Below are 22,163 nucleotides of genomic sequence, written 5' to 3'. Positions count from 1 at the left end.
ATCACACTCTGATCCAACTCCGACCAGTGTGATTAGCATAATCAGATTATTGCGGATGAGAGAAAATATGGCTGTGTGTCCCAAGCCCAACAATGTTCTTTAGCCTACAACCAACAAATATTTGTCTGTGAAGCTTGTCAAAAATGTACATTTTAATGATAAAAGCTTCTCAGACTGACCACAAATTGCAGAAAGTTACAGTAAAAACCACACATGATGGAAATGAGAATATGAAAATGATGATTATTCGCCCATCGATCTGTGGAATAGTAAAACTGTTTTAAAGGGACCCGCATGCATTATTCGCAGATCAATGATTTTTTTCACATTTGCAAATAAAAAAAAATTAGGGACTGTTTTTCATCAGTATGCTGGATCTGAACGTCATCTCTTTTTGGTCTCTATCAGTTTTTACAACCTGTGGGTCTTCCTTCATTATGCTGTCCACAATGATTATTTGTTGCACTGATCCATCCACTTGAATGGGCGAGTTCTGTGCGCAAAATGTCCTTGTTTTTTTATGCGGACAATAAAATATAAAATGTCACTGTGTATTGAAAAACACTGACCGTGAACAAAGCCTAAAGGTCAATACACTATACATACAGTGGTGTGAAAAAGTGTTTGCCCCCTTTCTGATTTCTTATTCTTTTGCATGCTTGTCACACTTCGGGCTCTTTTACACGTCCGTGTGTCCGGTACGGAGACACCGATACACGCAGACCCATTGTAGTCAATAGGTCTGTGCACGTTAGTGTGTTTCCATGGACCGTGTGTCCATGTGATCCACACGTAAACATGTCAGTTTTTGGCGGGCAGCACGGATCACACAGACCCATTCAAGTCAATGAGTCTGTGGCACACACACGGATGGCATCTGTGTGACGCCTACCGGCGCCTGGGAATCAGTGTACAGTTAGCGCTGTTCCCAAGCGCAAGGGTGCTCAACACTGCCCTCATCATGGTTCCCTGCTGGCACTGGGATCAGCACCAGCAGGGACAATGATGAGAGTAGTAGTGTCTGCTCCTGCAGTGTCCACCTGTAAAAATAAGAATAAAATTAAAAAATCCTTATACACATCTGTCCTAAGTGTCCCCCGCTGTAGTCCATGAGACCGATCACGCTGAGGAGAGAGTCTGTCTACCCGGCTCCTTGATGTGATCGGTCACATGGATTACGACGGGGGACACTTAGGACAGATGTGTATAAGGATTTTTTTATTTTATTCTTATTTTTACAGGTGGAGACACCAGAATCAGGCTACAACTCTCATCATGGTCCCCTGCTGGTGCTGATTGCAGTGCTGGCAGGGAACAATGATTAGGGCAGGGATCTGCATCCGGCACTTGGGAACAGCGCTAACTGTACACAGATTCCCAAGTGCCGGTACGTGTAATCCTGATGCGGAACACGTGTGACACGCATGGGACACGGATATCTCCGGTACCGTTTTTTCCGGTACTGGAAATGTACAGATGTGTGAAACCGGCCTTAAAGGTTTCACATCACAAAACAAATTTAAATATTAAATAAAGATAACACAAGTAAACACAAAATGCAGTTTTTAAATGAAGGTCTTTATTATTAAGGGAAAAAGAAATCCAAACCTACAGGGTCCTGTGTGAAAAAGTGATTGCCCCCTAAACCTAATAACCAGTTGGGCCACTCTTAGCAGCAACAACTGCAATCAAGTGTTCGCGATAACTGGCAATGAGTCTTTTACAGCGCTCTGGAGGAATTTTGGCCCACTCATCTTTGCAATATTGCTGTAATTCAGCAACATTGGAGGGTTTCCGAGCATGAACCACCTGTTTAAGGTCATGCCACAGCATCTCAATCGGATTAAGGTCAGGACTTTGACTAGGTCACTCCAAAGTCTTAATTTTGTTTTTCTTAAGCCATTCAGAAGTGGACTTGCTGTTGTGCTTTGGATCATTGTCCTGCTGCATAACCCAAGTGCGCTTCAGCTTGAGGTCACGAACAGATAGTCAGACATTCTCCTTCAGGACTTTTTGGTAGACAGCAGAATTCATGGTTCCATTTACCACAGCAAGTCTTCCAGGTCCCAAAGCAGCAAAAGAGCCCGAGACCATCACACTACCAGCACTATTTTACTGTTTGTGTGAGGTTCCTTTTCTGAATTGCTGTGTTACTTCTACGCCAGATGTAAAGGGACATACACCTTCCAAAAAGTTCAACTTTTGTCTCGCCAGTCCACAGAGTATTCTCCCAAAAGTCTTGGCGTTCATCAAGATGTTTTCTAGAAAAACTGAGACGAGCCTTTATGTTATTTTTGCTCAGCAGTGGTTTTCGTCTTGGAACTCTGCCATGCATGGCATTTTTGCCCAGTTTCTTTCTTATGGTGGAGTCATGAACACTGACCTTAACTGAGGCAAGTGAGGACAAAAGTTCTTTAGATGCTGTTGTGGAGTCTTTGGTGACCTCTTGGATGAGTTGTCGCTGCTCTCTTGGGGTAATTTTGGCCAGCCACTGCTGGCAAGGTTCACCACTGTTCCATGTTTTCGCCATTTGTGGATAATGGTTCTCACTGTCGTTTGCTGGAGTCCCAAAGCTTTAGAGATGGCTTTATAACCTTTTCCAGACTGATAGATCGCAAATGGTTTGTTTCTCATTTGTTCCTGAATTTATTTGGACCACAGCATGAGGTCTAGCTTTTGAGGATCTTTTGGTCCACTTTACTTTGTCGGCAGGTCCTACGTAAGTGATTTCTTGTTTGAGAACAGGTGTGGCAGTAATCAGAACGGTGTGTGGCTAGGGAAATTGAACTCAGCTTCCCAAACATGTGAAAAATCACAGTTGATTTATTTTTTATTTTTTTTGGGGGGGGGGGGGGATTTGGGGGCAATCAATTTTTCACACCGGGCCCTGTAGGGTTGGGTTTCTTTTTCCCATAATAATAATGACTTTCATTTAAAAACTGAATTTTGTGTTGTCTTTGTCTAATATTTAAATTTGTTTTATGATCTGAAACATTTAAGTGTGACAAACATGCAAAAGAATAAGAAATCAGGAAGGGGGCAAACACTTTTTCACACCACAGTATCTGGAAACTAATATATATGTATATAGTAACCGTATAACCAAATGTGATGTGAACAGAGTCTGAAATAGTGGCAATGCTACAATACCACAAGTGAAGGAAAAAAAAGTCAATTGTTGAACAAGGATTTCTATATAAAAATATCAGACGCAAGAATCTTTTGATCACTACACAATAAGTTAACTGTTACAAAAAAATAAAGCTTAGTGAGTGAGCTACAAAAAAAAATCCTACTCTTGATAAAACATTATTGTAGACCAATAGCCCGAAGTAGCAAAATACTGTCAACTGGCCAAGGTAATAAAGTTCTATCAATGTGCCAAAAAGGCACAGTAAAGCTGCATTCACACATCGGTATGAGTGCTACCATAGACTATTTTTTTTTTTACTCAGGTGTCATCCTGGTTGTTTTTTTGTCTCCCAATTCCTTTTTTCTCACTGAAACAGGAAGAATGATTTTTTTTTTAAATCCATTGACCTGATGGGCCTGCAAGTTTCTACATGGCTGGCTCCGTGCACGCATCCAGATTGCAGACGGACGCAGGAGCTGCTTTCTATTAGATTCAATGTTCAGCAAATAAAATGAATTAGGCTAGATAATCCATGTGAAATTTCACTTGTGTGCGTTGGCACATTAACATTTGTCAGTGTGATCTCCGTGTGCGCCACACATGGACAGTATAGTGACTGAAAATATGGCCGTCTGAACAGGACCAAAAAGTGTGGATAGGCGTAACAAGTGGTATCTAATGGGAGATTTGGTGTGGTTTTCTAAGGACTTTACGGGAATCTATCAGCAGGTTTATACATATCAGGGCAGCATAAAATAGGGACCCCGATTCCAGTGCAGTGTCACAGCCCATTGCTGTAGTCTTGATAACATCACGGTCTTATCTACTAGCCTTCTCAGCAATGCGCTCTCTTGAACCTTGCTCACACCACCGATTGGCAGCCTTCTATTTATGCACAGTGCAGCAATTAAAGCTGCCAATCTGGGAGGGAGGTGTGAACAATAGCAAGGACTACATAGCAGGATCTCCTCATTGAGAAGAATAGCAGAGCTGCAGAAGACAAATCAGTGTTTGATTAAGCCTACAGAATTAAGTGACATCACTGGAATCAGGGTTTTTGCCCCTATTGTATGCGGCTCTCCGATGAGGCAGCAAAAATCTGGTGATAGATTCCCTTTAAGTGAATCTGTCACCACCTGGGACTTAACTAACCTATTAATATGGGCATACAGGTGATAGAAATGTTAATCTAGTCCTACCATCATGCCTCATATTAATGGTCCTGTTGTTGTGAAATCTTATATCTTTATGTTAATGATTGCTTCCAGGCCCTGGGGGTGTAAGGAATCCCTGCCTCCTGTCTTCATTATAATAGTACCCCCCTCCCCTGCACGTCAGTGTCCTGTGACGTGCAGTTGCAGCACTGTAATCCCACACCTGTACCCTGCACTCCCTCCACGATCCTCCCTTCTGTGGGAGAAAGTCTCCGTGACTCGCAGAAGATCACCGACTAGTGTATTCAGTGATCTTCTGCGCAAGCTCCATTGAGTCACAGAGACTTTCTCCCATAGAAGGGAGTTAAAGGCACAGGCGCAGAATTACAGCACCGCAGCTGCAAGTCACAGGACACTGACGTGCGGGGGAGGGGGTACTATTACAACGAAGAGAAGAGGTGGGAGGCGGGGATTCCTTCCGGGCCTCCTATGCCCTGTGGCCTGGAAGAAATCATTAGCATAAAGATATAATATAAGATTTCACAACAACAAGACCATTAATATGAGGCATACAAGTAGGACTAGATTAACATTTCTATCACCTGTATGCCCATATTAATAGGTTATATACGTGCCAGGGGGTGAGGGGGTGACAGATTCCCTTTAAAATACTTCTTAACATCTGGAATGTCTGGTGATTTCATCACTCAGCTTTATTATTTTATCTTGGTGTATAATGGGGTTAAATAAAAGATTTCTCCAATCTCCAAGTTAGCATGGAAGTTTAATACTAAAGGAGCGTGGACCCTATTTTTTTTAGCATACTTTGGGGCTCAGCACCCTTATCTACACATCCTTCCCAGACAGGGTGATGATAATGAGCTGTGACTGGTTTCCTTTCACTTCCCCGTTCAGATGAGGCATAGTTTGATACATGGAAAGGTAGAACATAAGTGATAAGGTCCATCCATATTTAGGTATACCTTGATGTGGTTGGATAGAGTTTAGTCAAAGAACGCAAAAGCCAAATACCTACCTTACATTTCTTATATTCAAAGCAAAAGTGGAGTTCATGTATTCATTAATCGCAGTGTGCTGACACATGGTGTATGTATAGGTTTCTATATTGGTCACATAACGTATTTGTGCACCTGTACATTCATTTAATACTAAAGAGGTGCGGGCTACATTTTTTGTACCGTGGAAGTGCTGTCATGGCAGTCAGAATGTAATTGTGAGGGCATGAGCGCCATGGCTGACCAATCACGGAGATGTCAAAATGTGGGAAAGGATTATTAGTCTTTATTATATACATTCAGCCACCTGGACATGTATAAAGAGAATGGTTTTCAATTATCTGATATATACACTATACATTAACAGAAAGCCACCTGCATGTGCTGGACCTGTACCTTAAGTCGCTAAGAACTGTCGCTTTCTTCCACATTCTCTATTGCTTTCTCTACTAAAACGGTTTAAGGTTCTTGTATAAATAAGTACATACCCTAAAAGTTTGTGTTTTGAAATAAAAAAAAAACAAAACGAAACAATAGAATTTAGAAAAGAAATTATGATGCAGTTTATACTGACACTCACCTTCTAACTACAGCAATGATGACAGCGTTTTCTGACGGTTTGGTAGCTCTGATGGACCTTAAGAATGGGCAAAAAAAAAAAAAATATTCAGCAACAAAATCCTGAAAAGCCATCGTAGCCGAGAACTACAATTCACAGCATAAATAAATATAAGAGTCACGGTTCGCTCCCGATGCCTCCGGCTGATGTCACACACGCGTTAGAAGTAGGTTTCTCTTTGCGACATACACTTACTGAAGAGGTTGTGGAGCTAAAGAAATTCTGCTGCAGAGATCACATCTTACACCAATGTGCGATGCATTAGTAGAAAGGGATATACGGATAATTCTGCTGTGCTGCTAGCCCAATAGAGATGACAGTGTTGAACAAAGAGCAGTTTTATTAATCAACGCGTTTCAGAGTTGAACAAACGCCATCAGACAAAAAACACAATTGCGGTTGTGAAAATAGTCAAGGAAACCGAGGCTTTGGGAAGTGCTCCAATCATTCCCAGAGTACTTCAGCCTTATCTACCCAAGTTGATTTTTTTCCTCCTTAACGGATCAATGGATTTCTTAAAGAAGCACTCCCATCAAAGTTTGTATCCTCTTAATATATAGCAATCATATTATATAGCACTGTGTACTTACAATTGCTCATTTTTCCCTTCTCCCCAGTTCATTCTTCTCTTTTCCATTAGGTCTATGGCATCACATGATTAAAACCTGACTAAGTTCTGGTATGTATAAACAGGAGGTACATTTTCCCTGCACAAGTCATGAGTCACTGCAAAAGTCCCTGGCAGGGGGGGGAGGAGGAGCAGCTGGGTCAAGGACAAGACTTTCTGTTTCTATACAGAGCAGAGAAAAGAAGAATTAGCTGGGTAGAAAGGCAAAATGAGCACTTTGTAAGTACACAGTGCTATATAATGTGATGATTGCGATATATTAAGATAAAAACTTTGATGGTAGGAGTGCTTCTTTCAGAAAAAGTTACAGATGATCTTTTGTTTCCAAGACCTACATACCCATATAAGCAGTTTGGGGCGTGGGTTCATGTACTCTGACAGATTTCGTATATTAAAAAACATTACTGTATGTCTTCTGAATTCCAGTGCCATTTCCAATCATCTTTTTTGTTAAGATGTTAGAAGGCTTAAAAATTTTTACAGCAAAATTTTATTTTCTTTTTAAGGAAAGTTACAAAATCTGTTTTTTTAGACACCTATACACTTTTGAAGTGACTGAGGGGCCTATATATTGGAAAACCCCAAGAATGATACAATTTTACAATTTTAAAAACTGCATCTCTCAAAAATTACTCAAAACTGATGCCAAGATGTTTGTTAATACCTCAGGTGCGTCACAGGTATTAACCCAAAGTGGAATGAAAAATTACGCTTTTTTGACTAAAATGTTGCTTCAGCCCCAAATTTTTCATTTTCACATCAGATAACACAATTTCTCTCAAACGCAGCAATACCCTATCAGTGGTCAAAAACTACCTGTTTTGACATATGGCCGGACTCTGAAGGGAAGGAGCACAATTTAAATTTTTGGAAAACAAATTTGCCTGGATTACATTGCAGACACAATGACAAATTTACAGAGCTCTGAGGTGTCGAGAGTAAAAAAAAATAGAAAAAAAATACACACACACACACACAAGGGACCCCATTTTGGGACGTGAAAATGAAAAATTATGCAAGTGGACAAAATTGTTGGTAACCTCCTGTTAAAGCATCACTCCAGCGTTTTTCTTTTTTTATCCACTGGAGTGGTGCTTCTAATCTAAGATCCCTGACCGTAGTCTAATACTTACCGGCTGCCATCTTCACCTTTTATCGGCGCCGCTCCAGCCCTGCGGCGCCATCTTGTGACCGCAAGTTGTGACTGCCCGGAAGTCAGAAATAACGGTCACAAGCTTTCAATGCAAGTCTATGAGAGCCAGAACAAGGCTCTTATAGACTTGTATTGAAAAGTGACCTCTGGCTCACTTCAACATACACTGGAGCGACCTGGCAGGTCACAAATAGTTGGAGACTGATGGGAGCGGTGGTGATAAAATGTGAAGATGTCGGCTGGTAAGTATAAGTGCTCTTTCACATGTCAGTATCTCCGGTACGAGTGGTGACAGTCTCCACACTAACACACAGGGGGGACTGATTCAAATGAAGGGGTCGGTGCACATCTCAGTGTGTTTTCACGGACCGCATGTCTGTGTGCTCCACATGGAGACAAGTCCGTTTTTTTGCAGATACACGGTCCGCAAAAGTGCCTCATGCTGAACACACACGGACGACATCCGTGTGTCATCAGTGTGACACGGACCGGCGCCTGGGAATCAGCGATATAAGTAGCGCTGTTCCCAAGCGCCGGTGCTGAACGCTGCCCTCATCATTGATCTCTGCCAGAGCTACAATCAGCACCAGCAGGGACCATGATGAGGGAAGAGGTAGTCTGATCCCACAGTGTGCCCACCTGTAAAAATAAGAATAAAATAAAATCCATGTACTCCCCTCTCCTAGGTGTCCCCCGCTGTAATCCATGCGAATGCTCAGCAGGGGAGCCAGGGAGATTGAGCCGCTGCAGCGAGTGGCTCCGGAGCTGCTCTCTTTCTCCCCGGCTCCTCTGCAGCAGCGGTCGCATGGATTACAGCGGGGGACACCTAGAAGAGACGAGTACATTGATTTTATTATTTTATTCTTATTTTTACAGGTGGAGACACGGCGGGATCAGACTACCACTACCCTCATCATGGTGATCCCTGCTGGTGCTGATCGCAGCACTGGCAGGGAACCATGATGAGGGCAGTGTTCAGCACCCGGCGCTTGGGAACAGCACTAACTGTAGCGCTGATTCCCAGGCGCTGTCAGTGTGATCCTGATGTGGCACACTGTTGCCACACACAGACACACGGGACATGGATATCTCCGGTACCGGAAATATCCGGACGTGTGAAACCGGCCTAAGACTAAGACTTCTCGTGAGCAAACTGCTCTAGCTGTCTCGGGTGTAAAGGACGCCTTCTGCAGACTGCATGTTTCAACTCATTGATGACTTAATTTTTCTTTCGACAGCCATATGAGGGCTTGATTTTTCCATGATAAAGTTTTTCTCAAAATACGATTTTTTGATTGCTATGTTCCTATGATGTCTACAGCCACAAAAAAAGGTAAAAAAAAAAAAGGTTTTGGAGTGTGACAGTTGTACTACTTGAGTCGTTCCAATGCCAATTATGTGTATGTTCTTTCGATTCTTTTTACATAAAACTTGTATTTTTAATACTGATGGGGGTCCTGTACGCATTAACCATCTAGATTCTGTTGTTGCTATTGACAGTGAGATATAGGTGGTAAAATGACTGATCGGTGCCATCACCAGTCAGCTGTAGTATACAATTGACACTCACCGCATTTTTGCATGTAGAGGGCGCTATCTCCTTATTTTTCAGTGCGGAGCAATAAGGACTCTTAATGACCTCCATAAAAAGGCATGGCATATGGGTGGTCATTAAGGGCTTGACATATTTGGTGCATTTTGGGCCGTCCGTGCATCATAAACTGAAATCTATGCCAACTTTACGTGGCATAAATGATAGAAAATTAGTCAGGCTACAGTTAGCTGAGGCCTCCATTTCTTATTGTCACCCACTTTTTAAAAAAGTGTTGAGAGTAAAACAGGAGAACTACACATTTTCCACTTTGTTCAAACAGAGGCTTGTGTTGGAATAGTGTAGTGTGTCCCATTTTCGGTTTATAGGGGGAAGTTAGATAGGGGACACAAAAGAAAATGAAGTAGGGGCAATAGAAGTAGAGTTAGAGAAACGAGAGGAAGCCAATAAGCCTACGGGGGGCAGAGGGAAACATCCAATTCAATCAAGTTTTGGATGAATGAGGCTAAAATTTCAGCCAATGGGGTGGATACAAACATCTTGATTCAGGATGAAATGAAAAAAGTAAGAAATTGAGGAAGATGTTGTTAATATAGCCAAGGAGATTGAACAATTGTACAGCACTAATGCAGTAATAACACAAATGACTGCTCTATAAGGGTATGTGCACACCTTCAGCATTTGAGGCAGAAAAATCTGCTGCAAATCCCGATGTGTTGGCAGGAAAAATACTGTACTGCGCAGACTGTGTTTTTCCCACGCCTTTTCCCTCCTTTATTTGAATGGGTGAAAAACAAGGCAAAAACACTAAAAGAATTGACATGTTGCAGATTTGAATCGACTTCAAATTTGCAAGGAAAAAAATAAGCCGCATGTTCCCGAGACTTCAGAATCTCATTCACTTTGCTGGTACTGTAAAATGCTGCATTTTTTATGCAACAAAAATGCACAGAAAAAAAAATAATCAGAAATACAATGTAGAAGATGAAGCGTACTAAACAGCTTTTATTAGGAACTGAATACCAAAAAACTGAAATACAGGGGAGAATAGGTCGGTTTGGGATAGAAAAAAAACATAAGAAACACTCCAACTAGAGGGATTCTACATATAATTTTCATTAAAGTGTTCTATTTGGGGACAGAGACCTAAAAGGGATATTCCCAACATCCAGAGTTATCAACTATCCTGTAGATAGAAGAGAACTTGCTGATTGATGGGGGTCTGACCTTTAGGACCCAACCCGATCCTGAGAACTGCGCTCTTGAAAGTCTCCATTTATTGTCCCAGGAACTACTGGGGAAATAAATGGAGAATTTCAGAGCGCAGTAGAGAGGATCGTCACCAAATTTCACAATACAGGCTAAAAACTTTATTACATTGATTTGTTATTCCTGACAAGGCTTGTGGACTTGCTTTGAAAATCCATGTTCGATTGGTTGCATAATCCAATTTGAAAGTGTCCTGTATGATATTAAAGCTCGAATCATTCCACAATCAAACTTTACAATTTTCAAAAAGTATTAAATAGCAATTCTGAATTGTATTTTCAAAGTACACAAGACTCGTCAGGTTCAAGAGATTGATTTAATAAGGTTTGCATCTTGTCTTCTGAAATTTGGTGACAGGTCCCCTTTCAAGTGAATGAGCTGAAATATATAGTCTGTCTTTATCAGCAGGTGGCTGTTGTGTGCGTTACTCTGAAACAGGCTAATATTAGGGAATTACTACTTTCCAAAAGTGATTCCACAACTACGCATTAGGGAATCCTTGTCAATTAATCCCAATATTTCTGGGAGAAGACATCCAGCATCACATTTTTTCAGGCCCAAAATAACATCATTTACTCTCACCTACAGAGTAGAATCTTTTTACTGGATTAAAGCATAAAAAGTCCATATACTGTAATACATGTATTTTTCATTTAAAAAGTGAATTCCCTCAAATGTCAATGCATATGTTGTCTACATTCATATTTGCAAACTATGAGTAGAGTAAAATAAAAGCAATGCTTACCTGCATAGAGCTTCTGCATCAAAACACCGTGAGTGTCGATGGTCGATAATGATAATTTCATGATGTTTATCTAAAAAGCTTTCCAAAGCAGATTCCGGTGTCTTGGCAATATTAGACTTGAAGCCCGCTTTCTCACATGCACAGCAGAATCCATTGCTCTGGCTATCTTCTTTGGCAAATACTAAAAGTACCTAAGCAACAGAATTGAAATAAGAAACAAATGTCTAAAAATGTTTTATATTACACTAATATTTTCATTGTTAAGCAATTCATTTCAAGGCAAGAAAATAGTTTTCATATGCTTCATGATGAGGGATTGTTCCATTGTTAAGTCTATGATCCTTAAATCATTGAGGCTGGCATTTTGTAAGCCAATCAAAGGGAATCTGTCAGTAGGATCCACCTTCCTAAGCCGTCTATATGGGCATGTAGGTCAGAGGAAGCTGAATAACATGATAATTTGATATCTGCGATCCGATGTCTTATTCCAGAGAAATCCACGTTTTTCTTATATGCTAAAGAACTATTCAGGACTATGGGTCAGACACAGATCACCATGAGAATCTGCCTCCAGAGCTAAGTGAAAGGGGGCAATACCAACGTGAGACATGTAATGACTGACACTAACAGTACAGCAGAGCTAATACAACACCGTAGAAGTGAATTTTGTCTCATTACAAATATTTTAAGTAGCATTTATCTTCTCATAGTGCAGGCAGCTCTGCTGCAGTAAGATCAGAAGTAACAGTGCAGCAGAGTTGAACTTTGTGTCTGTCAGGGGTTTACCGTGACAGAGGAGCCAGGAGACCGCAGCGTCCAATTCTTCCTACTAATTCCTCCTACTCCTGCACTGATTAGGAGCATTTCACCTTCATATTAAATGGTGAAGGTTTCTTCTAGCAGTGCAGGGGTTAATCTGCTCAGTTGTGAGCTTCTGGAAGCTTACCTGCATTAAGGCTCTCAGCTGGTCACTGTTAGCCACTCCCCTCTCCTATATATTCTGGGCTCTGGCAAGCAGTCATTGCGAGAGCTAGCTTCATGGTTTCAGGAGTTTGGTGGATTTGGTGGATTTAGCTAAGACTGTTGCGTGGTTTTGGTTGTGTTAATTCCCTTTTCTCCTACTTTGATTTTTCCCCATCCTCAACTCCCCGGTGTTTTCTTCTGTTTGTGGGAGTATATTTGTATGATTGGTATTTTCATTTATCCCTGTTTGTATTACCTTGTTAGTCTGGTTGGTCTATTGCGATACACTACTACTCTCCTCTTCCCTGGGTGGGGGGAGGGAACAGTCTGAGGGTGGATTGAGGAGCTCAGACAAGGTACGTGGCCCTGGCGTCTTCACCTTCAGAAGTAATCTGGGGGAACAGGGTTGACAGGTTACTGGGTGGAGCTGGCGAAGACCCAGCGGTCATGGTCCACATTGGCACCAATGACAAAGTGAGTGGTAGATGGAGGGTCCTTAAAAATGATTTCAGGGATCTAGGTAGGAAGCTTAGGGCAAGGACCTCCAAGGTAGTTTTCTCAGAAATACTACCAATCCCGCGAGCCACACAGGAGCGCCAACGGGAGGTTAGGGAGGTGAATAAGTGGCTAAAGAGTTGGTGCAAGGCAGAAGGGTTTGGGTTCATGGAGAACTGGGCCGACTTCGCTGTCGGCTACAGGCTCTACCGTAGGGACGGGCTGCACCTCAATGGGGAGGGTGCAGCGGTGCTGGGGAAGAAGATGGCTAATAGGTTGGAGGAGTTTTTAAACTAGAGACGGGGGGGGGAAACCAAGGAAATAGGTGGGATGTGAGGCAAGCAAGGGGGAAGGGGAGAAGTGAATATAATGAGGGTGGAGAGGGGGGTGGGGATAGTACAGTTAGATCGTTAGAGAAGAATAGGATGCTAAATAACCCCAAAGTTTTATCTTGCATGTTGACCAACGCAAGAAGCCTGACCAATAAGGCGGATGAGCTGCGGGCGCTTATATCGGAGGAGAGGTATGACATCGTAGGTATAACAGAGACTTGGCTAGACGATAGCTACGACTGGGCGGTAAATTTAACAGATTATAGTTTATTTAGAAGGGACCGGAAACAGGGGGAGGGCGGAGGAGTCTGCTTATATGTAAAGTCACGTCTAAAGCCCAGACTAAGGGAAGATATAGGAGAGGGAGAAGAGGGGGTCGAGTCCATGTGGGTAGAGATAGAGGGGGCAAAAAATAATAATAAAATATTACTGGGGGTCTGCTATAAGCCACCCAATATAACAGAGGAGAATGAGAAACTGCTATTAGGACAAATAGACAAAGTAGCAAAACATAATGAGGTGATTGTAATGGGGGACTTCAACTACCCGGATATTGACTGGGAAACAGAAACCTGTAGATCGCAGAAAGGAAAAAGGTTCTTGACAAATATCAAGGATAATTATCTCTCCCAACTAGTGCAGGAACCAACGAGAGGGAAGGCAGTGTTGGACTTAATATTGACTAATAGGCCTGATAGAATAACTGAGGTACAGATAGGGGGGCACCTAGGTAATAGCGATCATAATATTATCAATTTCAAAATGCCCTTCAGTAGGGTTATCAATAAGTGAACAACTAAAACATTAAACTTTAGGAGGGCGAAGTTTGATCAGCTGAAAGAAAACCTTCAACTTATAGACTGGGACAAAGTTCTTAATCAAGGAAATACGAATAGTAAATGGGAAACCTTCAAAAGAATTCTGAATACTCCGTGCGAGAGATATATACCGTATGGGAATAAAAGGGCCAGAAATAAGAGGAAACCAATATGGTTGAATAAGAACGTAAAAGGGGCGTTAAATAGCAAAAAAGAGGCATTCAAGAGATTAAAACAGGAAAACAGCAAGTAGGCACTAATGTGTTACAAGGAAAAAACGAGAACCTGCAAAAAACAAATAAAAATAGCAAAGGAGGAAACAGAGAGACGTATTGCTAGGGAAAGTAGATCAAATCCCAAACTGTTCTTTACGTATATAAATAGTAAAAGGATTAAATCGAATAATATTGGACCGATAAAAAGTGATGAAGGCAAAATCATAGAGAAAGATGAGGATAAAGCTAATCTATTAAATAAATTTTTTTCGTCAACTTTCACAAAGGAAAAAGAACTAACAGGCGAAATGAGAAGTGACAAACTTAATCCTCCACTAAGTATGACAAATATAACCCAAGCTGGGGTACAGAAACGCCTCAGTAACATTAAAATAAACAAATCACCAGGACCTGATGGCATACACCCACGGGTACTAAGGGAACTAAGTAATGTGATAGACAGACCGTTATATCTTATATTTAAGGACTCTGTTGAGACTGGGTCTGTACCACTTGATTGGCGATAGGCGAATGTAGTGCCAATATTCAAAAAGGGAGCGAAAAGTGATGCCGGAAACTATCGGCCGGTGAGTCTGACGTCCGTTGTGGGCAAAATTTTTGAAGGCTTTATTAATGAGGCAATCATGGAGCATCTTGACGCTAATAACCTATTAACCCCGAACCAAAATGGATTCATGAGGAATCGCTCCTGCCAAACAAACCTGATTGACTTCTACGAGGAGGTTAGCTCTCGAGTAGATCAGGGGGAACCAGTGGATGTCGTGTATCTCGACTTCTCAAAAGCGTTCGATAGCGTGCCACATAATAGGTTGGTATACAAAATGAGAATGATGGGGCTGGGGGAAAATGTCTGCAAGTGGGTAGCTAACTGGCTAAAGGATAGAAGGCAGAGGGTGGTTATAAATGGAATATACTCAGATTGGGTAAGCGTCACTAGTGGGGTACCACAGGGGTCTGTACTAGGCCCAATGTTATTTAATATCTTTATTAACGACATAGTCAACGGGATAAATAGTAAAATATCAATATTTGCAGATGACACAAAGTTATGTAAAACAATTAATACAAAAGAGGATAGTGAAGACCTACAGAGGGATTTGGATAAACTGGGTAGGTGGAGCATTAAATGGCAAATGAGGTTTAACGAGGAGAAATGTAAGGTCATACATATGGGAAGGAAAAATGGAAGTCACCAGTACTCACTGAATGGGAAATCATTGGGGAATTCAGAGATGGAGAAGGACTTGGGCATCTTGATTGATAGCAAACTAAATTGGAGTGCCCAAAGTCAGGCCGCTGCTGTAAGGGCAAACAGGGTAATGGGATGTATCAGAAGAGGTATAGCTGCAAAGGATGAGAACATTGTTCTTCCACTGTACAAAGCACTGGTCAGACCACACTTGGAATACTGTGCTCAGTTATGGGCCCCAATATATAGAAAGGATATAAATGAGCTTGAAAAGGTACAAAGGAGGGCAACAAAATTAATAAGGGGAATGGAGGGACTGCAATACCCAGAGAGGTTGGCAAAACTAGGACTATTCAGCCTGGAAAAGAGAAGGTTGAGGGGGGACATAAATGTGTACAAATATGTTAGGGGACAGTATAGAGACCTTGCCCGGGATTTGTTCAAAAGGAGGGATATTACGGTAACAAGAGGGCATTCACTAAGACTGGAAGAGAAAAGGTTTCAGCACCAGCATAGGAAGGGGTTCTTTACGGTAAGAGCAGTGAGAATATGGAATTCACTGAGTGAGGAGACGGTAATGTCGGATTCACTAAACCAGTTCAAGCGGGGACTGGATGCTTTTCTAGACACCAGGCAGATTTCTGCATATACTTAAAAATAGAATAAAAGAGTAGGTTGATACAGGGATTTATTCTGACTGCTGGTTTCAGAGTCGGGAGGGAATTTTTCCTCAGTTGAAGATTGGCTAAATCATTTGGGGTTTTTGCCCTCCTCTGGATCAACTTTAGCAATTACAGAACTAACAGGTCGAACTTGATGGACGCAAGTCTTTATTCGGCTTTACTAACTATGTAACTATGTAACAGGGCCAGCTAGGCTGCCTCCTGCGTTCGGGACAGGAAAGGAGCCCCTGGTCCCAGGATACCTGACAACAGAGTTGTGACAGTCTCATTACAAACATAAGCACATTTGCAGTGGTCTTGTCAGCTCTGCTATACTGCCCTTCCCCCACACTGGCCGTCTGTGAGATGGAAACTGAAACACTAAGAGGACAGCAGCTGAAAATGTTATTGTAATGAAACAAAGTTCACTTCTGCTGTACTGTATTAGCGCTGCTCTCACTGCAGAGCTGTGTGTGATTGAGAGAGCAGACTCAGTCATTATATGTCTCACACTGGTAATGCCCCCTTTCATTTAAACTGCTGTAATCTCTGGAGGCAGATTCTCATGCACATCAGTGTCCACCCCATAGTCCTGAACAGCTCATTTACATATAAGAAAAACCTGAATTTCTCTGGAATAGGACATCAGATTGCAGCTATAAGGGTATCATTTTATTAATTTTCCTAGATGACGTACATGCCCTATATAGACGGTTTAGGAGGGATGATCCTACTGACAGATTCCCTTTAATGAAGGGAGCGCTGGAATAAGATGCCTCAAGTTCATCAAGAGACATTCACCTCAATTTATTTGGCGCATCTTTCAACTGCCATGGGCCACTGCAAGAAATTTACACCCGCTAGGGGCTAGCATATATTTCTCTCCTAAATTTACACCACTTTTCTGGTGTAAAATATTAGGAATTTGTCGGGCATATTTAGCCATGTGCTGTCCCATTCGAGCTCTGGCCTATTTTCAAAAAGTTGGCATAGTTTGCCGGGTCTGGTATAAAAATGGCAAAAGTATCAATTTTTGGACAACATTTCAAGCAATTTTACACAAATTCTTGTTAAAACAGCTTGATGAACTGATCCCGAAACTTCAACAATAGCTGAAAAGAAATACATGCAATCATCTAATTTCTAAGGAACATGGTTTATCATAAAACTGCTCTTACCACTAGTGGCATCCTTATATAAGCTTCCTGTCTAGAGGCAGAGAATGTGCAGAAGGGCTACCAGGGCTTATAATACAGGGATACAATATCGTCCTTGTGGAGCAGCCACCTCCTGACTGTACAGGGCAGGCAGGCATGTTGTACACCTCCCCTTAGTACCGCCTAATGGGGCTGCAGCACTGTGATCTCAACAGGCAAAATTGATTACAGCCCCAGAGGAAAGAGCAAACAAAATTTTATCACACACAGTCAATGGGATGATAGACTGTTTTGCATTACTGCTGTGAATACAGCAAAATGACTGCAAAAATTTTACAGCAATTTTGCAATGGTTGTGGCAACAAAGTGTAAAATGAATGGTATATTTGAATATACCCAGATAGTGCTGCTCTGTCTCGGAACAGAACCTACAAGTTGAACTTTAGGCTATATTCACATGCAGCGTATTTGAAGCATTTTTTTTTTTTTTGCAGTTTTTTTATGCAAATTAAAAACGGCTTTTTATAGTACCAGTAAAAGCTTTGAGATTTCAGAAATCTCATGCACACACTTATTTTTTTTCCTGACTGATTGAGAACTTCAGCGTTTTTAAAATCTGTAGCACCCATAGAAAGTGATTAGAACGTTTTTGCAGTTTTTTGGTAAATAAAAACTTTATTAAACATGTACCGTAGACAAAGTACACATAATCTGCACTCAAAAACCGTGGCAAAAACGCAGTGAAAAACGCCACAAAACAGGCATTTAAAACACAGTATATTTACAGTCAAGAGCAGGTTGTGGCTGCAGAAAAAAAAACACTGCATGTGAACATAGCATTAATGTTGTGACTACTGCAAAACTGCAGAAATTTTGAGGTACTTCTGGCAACAAATCCAAGATGATTGCTTCATTTAAATATACCCTGGTGGCCCTCACCCCTCTCCACCTTTTGGACTTGTGCCTTCCTATGCAGCTGTAATCAACTCTCCTTGTCAGGATCACAGCAGTGCAGCTGGATAATACAGATCCAATCCAATGTTGTAGTAGTTAAAAAGAAGTTGCACGATTGGATGTGTTGAAAAAAAATGTTCCTGTGCTGAGATAATCTTATACATGTGCCCCTGCTGTGTACTGTGTAATGGCTGTGTCTGACCGTGCAGGAACATGGTCTGATCATACCACGTCTCCTGGGCAGGAGAATATACAAACAGGACATTGGATTGCAGCTGATTCTTTCTGTGAGGTAAAACACTTATCTGCCTGTTTAAAAACAAGCAGCAAATGTTTTACCTCACAGAAAGAATCAGCTGTGATCCCATGCTGTCCTGTCTGTATACTCTTTTGCTTCCTCCCCCACCCAGGAGCTGTGGTATGATCAGACCATGTTCCTGCACGGTCAGACACAGCCATTACACAGTACACAGCAGGGGAACATTTATAAGATTATCTCAGCACAGGAACATTTTTTTTTCAACACATTTAACTGTGAAACTTCTTTTTATTTCAACATCCATTGATTAAAATGTGCTTTGTTCGTGGGAAACCCCTTTAAAGACAAGGTAGATAGAACCTATATTACCCATGACTGCCTGAGGCTTTGTGCCTTAGTATTACAACAGGAGTCCCATGACTCCTGGGCTCCATAGCTCCATAGCTCCATGAGCTGCCAATTTCAATCTATAAAGTAAAAAATAACATACCGGAGCCATGGAAGTCAGAAAAAGAAAACAAAGACGAAGCTGTGGAGTCACAGGACCTTATAGTAGGCATGGAAATGTTTATTAGGGTGGGGGGAACTTCGACAAGATTTTTGGAAGTGGGACAACCCCTCTAAAAGCTACTCTAAAAATCCACTACTCTGGCAAAATTCTTCTGCAAATGCTAAAAATACTTAAATTTACAGAAACAAACAAAAAAAATCTTAAAATGTTTTACTTGTGTTATTTTGAACTAATATTTTCAGCTGCTGAATAATTTATTTGAAAACAAAACAATTATCTTTTTTTCTTTATCTGCTTTATGATGTTTTGACACAAAACCAGAGATAATGACTTCCCAAATCCACAAAGCATTATAACCACCAATTACAGTTCTAGATATTGTAATTCTTGTAGCATGTCAAATGAACCAAATTCCTTCTTTAATACAAAATACTTGGTGTTTGGTATTAATAAAGAAGAGTCAAATTTAAGGTGAAATCCAATTTCTGTTTGCCTGTAGCCTTTTATCATGTTGCCCCTAATAAATGAGATTAAAATGTGTATGTCTATTATTGCAGCTTAGTTCCTTATGAAAAGGCCAGAAGTAAAGGCCGAGCAAAGAATTTAAAGATATCGTAGACTAAGCCCTCACGGGCAGGGTCCGCTCTCCTCCTGTACCAGTCGCTGATTCGTTTTGTTCAAGATTATTGTGTTTCTGCTATGTATACCCCTTTTTCACATGTAAAGCGTCATGGAATAAATGACGCTATAAAATAATAATCATCATCATAATAGAGGGGTTCCAGACTTTCAGTCATCCATTGCATTCAAGTATCTTCCTCCAAGAATTAAAAATAATGTATATACACTCAACATTGAAATTGCAAAACCAAGAAGGAAAAGTCATAGAATGTTGGAAATTACAGGATCGATAGACATGTAAGTGATATGCAAATTATGAAACAAAAATGGAAACAGACTAAATCGAGATGTTTTGAAAATTAACTATCAAGTATGAATGCCATATATAGAAAAACCCACACTTGCATGTCTTGGCATGTTATCAATGAGGGTATTAAATGCATTCTATACAAGACAGACTCTGGCATTCCTAATAATAATAATAAATCTTTTTATTTATATAGCGCCAACATATTCCACAGCGCATTACAGACATTATCGGCACTGTCCCCATTGGGGCTCACAATCTAGATTCCTTATCAGTATGTCTTTGGAGTGTGGGAGGAAACCGGAGAACCCGGAGGAAATCCACACAAACACGGGGAGAAAACATACAAACTCCTTGCAGATGTTGTTCTTGGTGGGATTTGAACCCAGGACCCCAGCGTTGCAAGGCTGCAGTGCTAACCACTAAGCCACCGTGCTGCCTCCACTTTATAACTTGATGGTGGGATTTCTATTATCGTGCAATCCAATAAAAACAACTGACATTTCAATCTACATAATTTAGATCTTCTTCATCAGATGGATTGGCATGGTAAATACAAACTACGAGAGAAGAGCGATTTCACTCGCTTGTAGATCTGGCACGTTATGGTTTTCTGAGGAATATTCTGCCACTCTGAATGCACTTGGGCAAGCAAATCATCAAGATCTGCTGCTGGCAGCTCCCTGTGCATTTACCGACCAATGATGTCCCAGATGTGTTTGATGGGAAACCAGTCCAGAGACTCATCTGCACAAGCTTGCACAATTAGGCCATGCAGAATACTCACGGCAGCACGAGTAACATGCGGCCTGACATTGTCATGTTGACAAATAGCTCTTGGGACACTCATGGACTCTTGGCCTCTTCATTAAATTGTCCACATTGTCTCCAGACCAATCCCTGGCTATCATTATGTTCAGATAAAACCAAGGTTAATTGCTGAAGACGATAGACCTATATTACAGCCTCCATTGTCGTCTGTTTTTGCACAATGATATCCATCGAGTGCGGTGGAACAAGGTCAATAGAGCACCTTTAGTTGGACATCTGTCTTATAGCCCAATCGTGTGCAAATGCCTTCTAATAGTTTGTGTAGACACAGTTTGATGCTCTAGGCTTAGTAGGTGACCGAGAATCTGTCAGTAACATTTGCCCTAGGAAACAGGTACTGCAGAATAGTGCAGTGTAAAACCTTTCTAAGGATAACCGATTCGTCAATTTCTGGTGCTCCCTTGATCTGAAATTTGTATTTTATTCATGAACAAGTTAGCATTGCAAGTGCACTGTTGGGCGTATCCGTGCACTTGCAGACCTCTGCTAGTCTCCGCTTCTCCCCACCCACACCGCCTCAAGCTTCATGACTGACAATGGAGACATTATCATAACATCACCTCTGCTCTCTACTGTCAAAGAGCAGAGGAAGGCACAAGTGGGTAGAAGTAAAGCGGAGCCGAAGACTAAGTGCACTGATATGCCCACCAGGGAACTTGCAGAGCCAACTTGAATAATGAATAGACAGTGACAACTTGTATCCTTGGAAAGGCCTTACACTGCCCTATACTGCAGTACCTTGGCTTGCCTAGAACAAGTGTTACAAACAGATTCCCATTAACAGATGAATAGTGTGTATTTTCTTAATTTTATCACATTTGTTTGTCTAATTTATTTTTAAAGTGTAAGCTCACAAAGGTTTTTGACATGGATTTTTCTGCACAGAAAAATCAATCTTAGTAAACCTGAAGCGTACTTTTTTTGTGAAAGTTAAACCAAAACAACATTTTCATTGAAAATTTTTGTTACCGTAATTACAGACAAGACCAGTGACGTCACTTGCGGGTGCAGCGCTGATCTCCTGCGCGCGGGGTATTCTGACACTGCGCTATGCTGTTACCGGCTTATTACCGCAGATCTAAGCCGACAACAGGGCGCGCGCTGTCAATGTGCTCACCGCACAGCACGCAAGTTGATGGTAAGAAGCATCACGTCATTGGATTTCTCTGAGCTGCCGCCTGGGCAGTGGACTAGTGACTTGTACTTGAGGAACTATCGGCAAGTCCCAGCATCTACATGCCAGAACTGTAAATGATTCTGTGCAGTCAGTGATTGGGCCCTAGCCCAGCTCCTGAAACAAGCATCACTGATATTTATTCTTTCAGGAAGAAGGCAGAGGCTGTGACAGTGACCGCAGTCTCTGCCCCCTGCTCTGATGACGTTTCGTTTCAGGTAGGGTGTAGGGGCTGTGACAGTGGCCGCAGCCTCTGCCCCCTGCTCTGATGCTTCGTTTCAGGTAGGGGCTGTGACCGTGACCGCAGTCTCTGCCCCCTGCTCTGATGGTTTCATTTCATGTAGGGGCTGTGACAGTGACCGCAGCCTCTGCCCCCTGCTCTGAT

The 22,163-nt window shown here is 41.6% G+C and overlaps 1 protein-coding gene across 3 annotated transcripts in view; it reads right to left on the bottom strand.

Annotated features, from left to right (window-relative positions):
- Window positions 1-22,163, bottom strand: part of PDE8A (phosphodiesterase 8A) — a 364,761-nt gene that overhangs the window by 72,489 nt on the left and 270,109 nt on the right. For all 3 annotated transcript variants that reach the window (XM_073653110.1, XM_073653108.1, XM_073653109.1), the window contains exons 3-4: window positions 11,270-11,460; window positions 5,884-5,940 (exon numbers count right to left, since the gene is read on the bottom strand). In XM_073653110.1, the coding sequence (XP_073509211.1) occupies window positions 5,884-5,940; window positions 11,270-11,460 (248 nt within the window). The remainder of the gene's footprint in view (window positions 1-5,883; window positions 5,941-11,269; window positions 11,461-22,163) is intronic.

This window comes from Phyllobates terribilis, unplaced genomic scaffold (assembly GCF_046119375.1).
Source record: "Phyllobates terribilis strain yellow unplaced genomic scaffold, ASM4611937v1 Scaffold_11__3_contigs__length_659146591, whole genome shotgun sequence".
Classification (NCBI taxonomy): Eukaryota; Metazoa; Chordata; class Amphibia; order Anura; family Dendrobatidae; genus Phyllobates; species Phyllobates terribilis.
The sequence above is the reverse complement of the archived record's forward strand: the minus strand, read 5'-3'. Positions and strand labels throughout refer to the sequence as shown.